Consider the following 869-nt stretch of genomic DNA (forward strand, 5'->3'; position numbering starts at 1 on the left):
AGTTTGCTTTGGATGCTGAAAAGCAGCACCTCCAGGTTTCCCTTCTCCTGAAACCTGAAGAACCATGAGCTCAGGATCCCTGCATTCCTGCCTCCACCTCCCACCACCCCCATCCCGAGCTGGGCCTCACTTGACAGGCTTCTCCAGCGTGCAATAGGCTGTGAAAGCCTGAAGCTGCTGTTGGACCCCACTTAGTGAGTTGGCAAACTTCTGGTTGCTGATGAGGCCCACAGTGCGGTGGATCCAGGCCAGTAGCTCAGCTGCCAACTCTTCATAACGCTCTATGATCTTTCCTACCTCCAGCACCTGGTCCAGCACCTGACCCAGCAAAGGAAGGTGGGGTGAGCTTCATGTGCCTGCAGGTGGACCCCAGGCTCCCATACACCCTAGCCCTTGGTTCCTCATACCTTCCCGATCCGCTTGCCCTCCACAGCCAGAGCCTTCATCTTGGAGAAATAGTGATAGAAAGAGACCACATAGGTAATGATGGACTTCTCATCTGGAGCCTCCATGTTCACATCTGGGAGCAAAAGAGGAGTGAGGGAATGTGCTTTAAGGGACAGAGAGCCCACTCTTACTAGCTGTGTGAACTTGGGGAGGATAATTAACCTCTGTGTCCCTCGGTTTTGTATGTGTCAAATGGGATCTATCTCATGAGATTAAATAGTGCCCAACATATATAAACCACAATAGGGAAATTATCTCCCATTCCTTTTTTTTTTTTTTTTTTAGAGAGAGAGAAGGTCTTCCTCTGTTGCTCAGGGTAGAGTGTAGTGGCATCATCACAGCTCACAGCAACCTCATATTCCTAGGCCTACATGATCTCCTGCTATGGCATCCTAAAGTACTGGGACTAAAGGTGTGAGCCA

At 50.1% G+C, this 869-nt stretch overlaps 1 protein-coding gene across 1 annotated transcript in view; it reads right to left on the reverse strand.

The window, feature by feature from the left end:
- The window catches only part of SPTBN4 (spectrin beta, non-erythrocytic 4), an 80,605-nt gene that overhangs the window by 54,266 nt on the left and 25,470 nt on the right, over positions 1-869 (reverse strand). The window contains exons 7-9 of the mRNA XM_003802104.3: positions 408-520; positions 131-318; positions 1-54 (exon numbers count right to left, since the gene is read on the reverse strand). The exon at positions 1-54 is cut by the window's left edge and continues 2 nt beyond it. Coding sequence (XP_003802152.1) covers positions 1-54; positions 131-318; positions 408-520 — 355 coding nt within the window. The remainder of the gene's footprint in view (positions 55-130; positions 319-407; positions 521-869) is intronic.

The sequence above is a fragment of the Otolemur garnettii genome, unplaced genomic scaffold, assembly GCF_000181295.1.
Source record: "Otolemur garnettii isolate 467f Iridium unplaced genomic scaffold, OtoGar3 scaffold00233, whole genome shotgun sequence".
Classification (NCBI taxonomy): domain Eukaryota; kingdom Metazoa; phylum Chordata; class Mammalia; order Primates; family Galagidae; genus Otolemur; species Otolemur garnettii.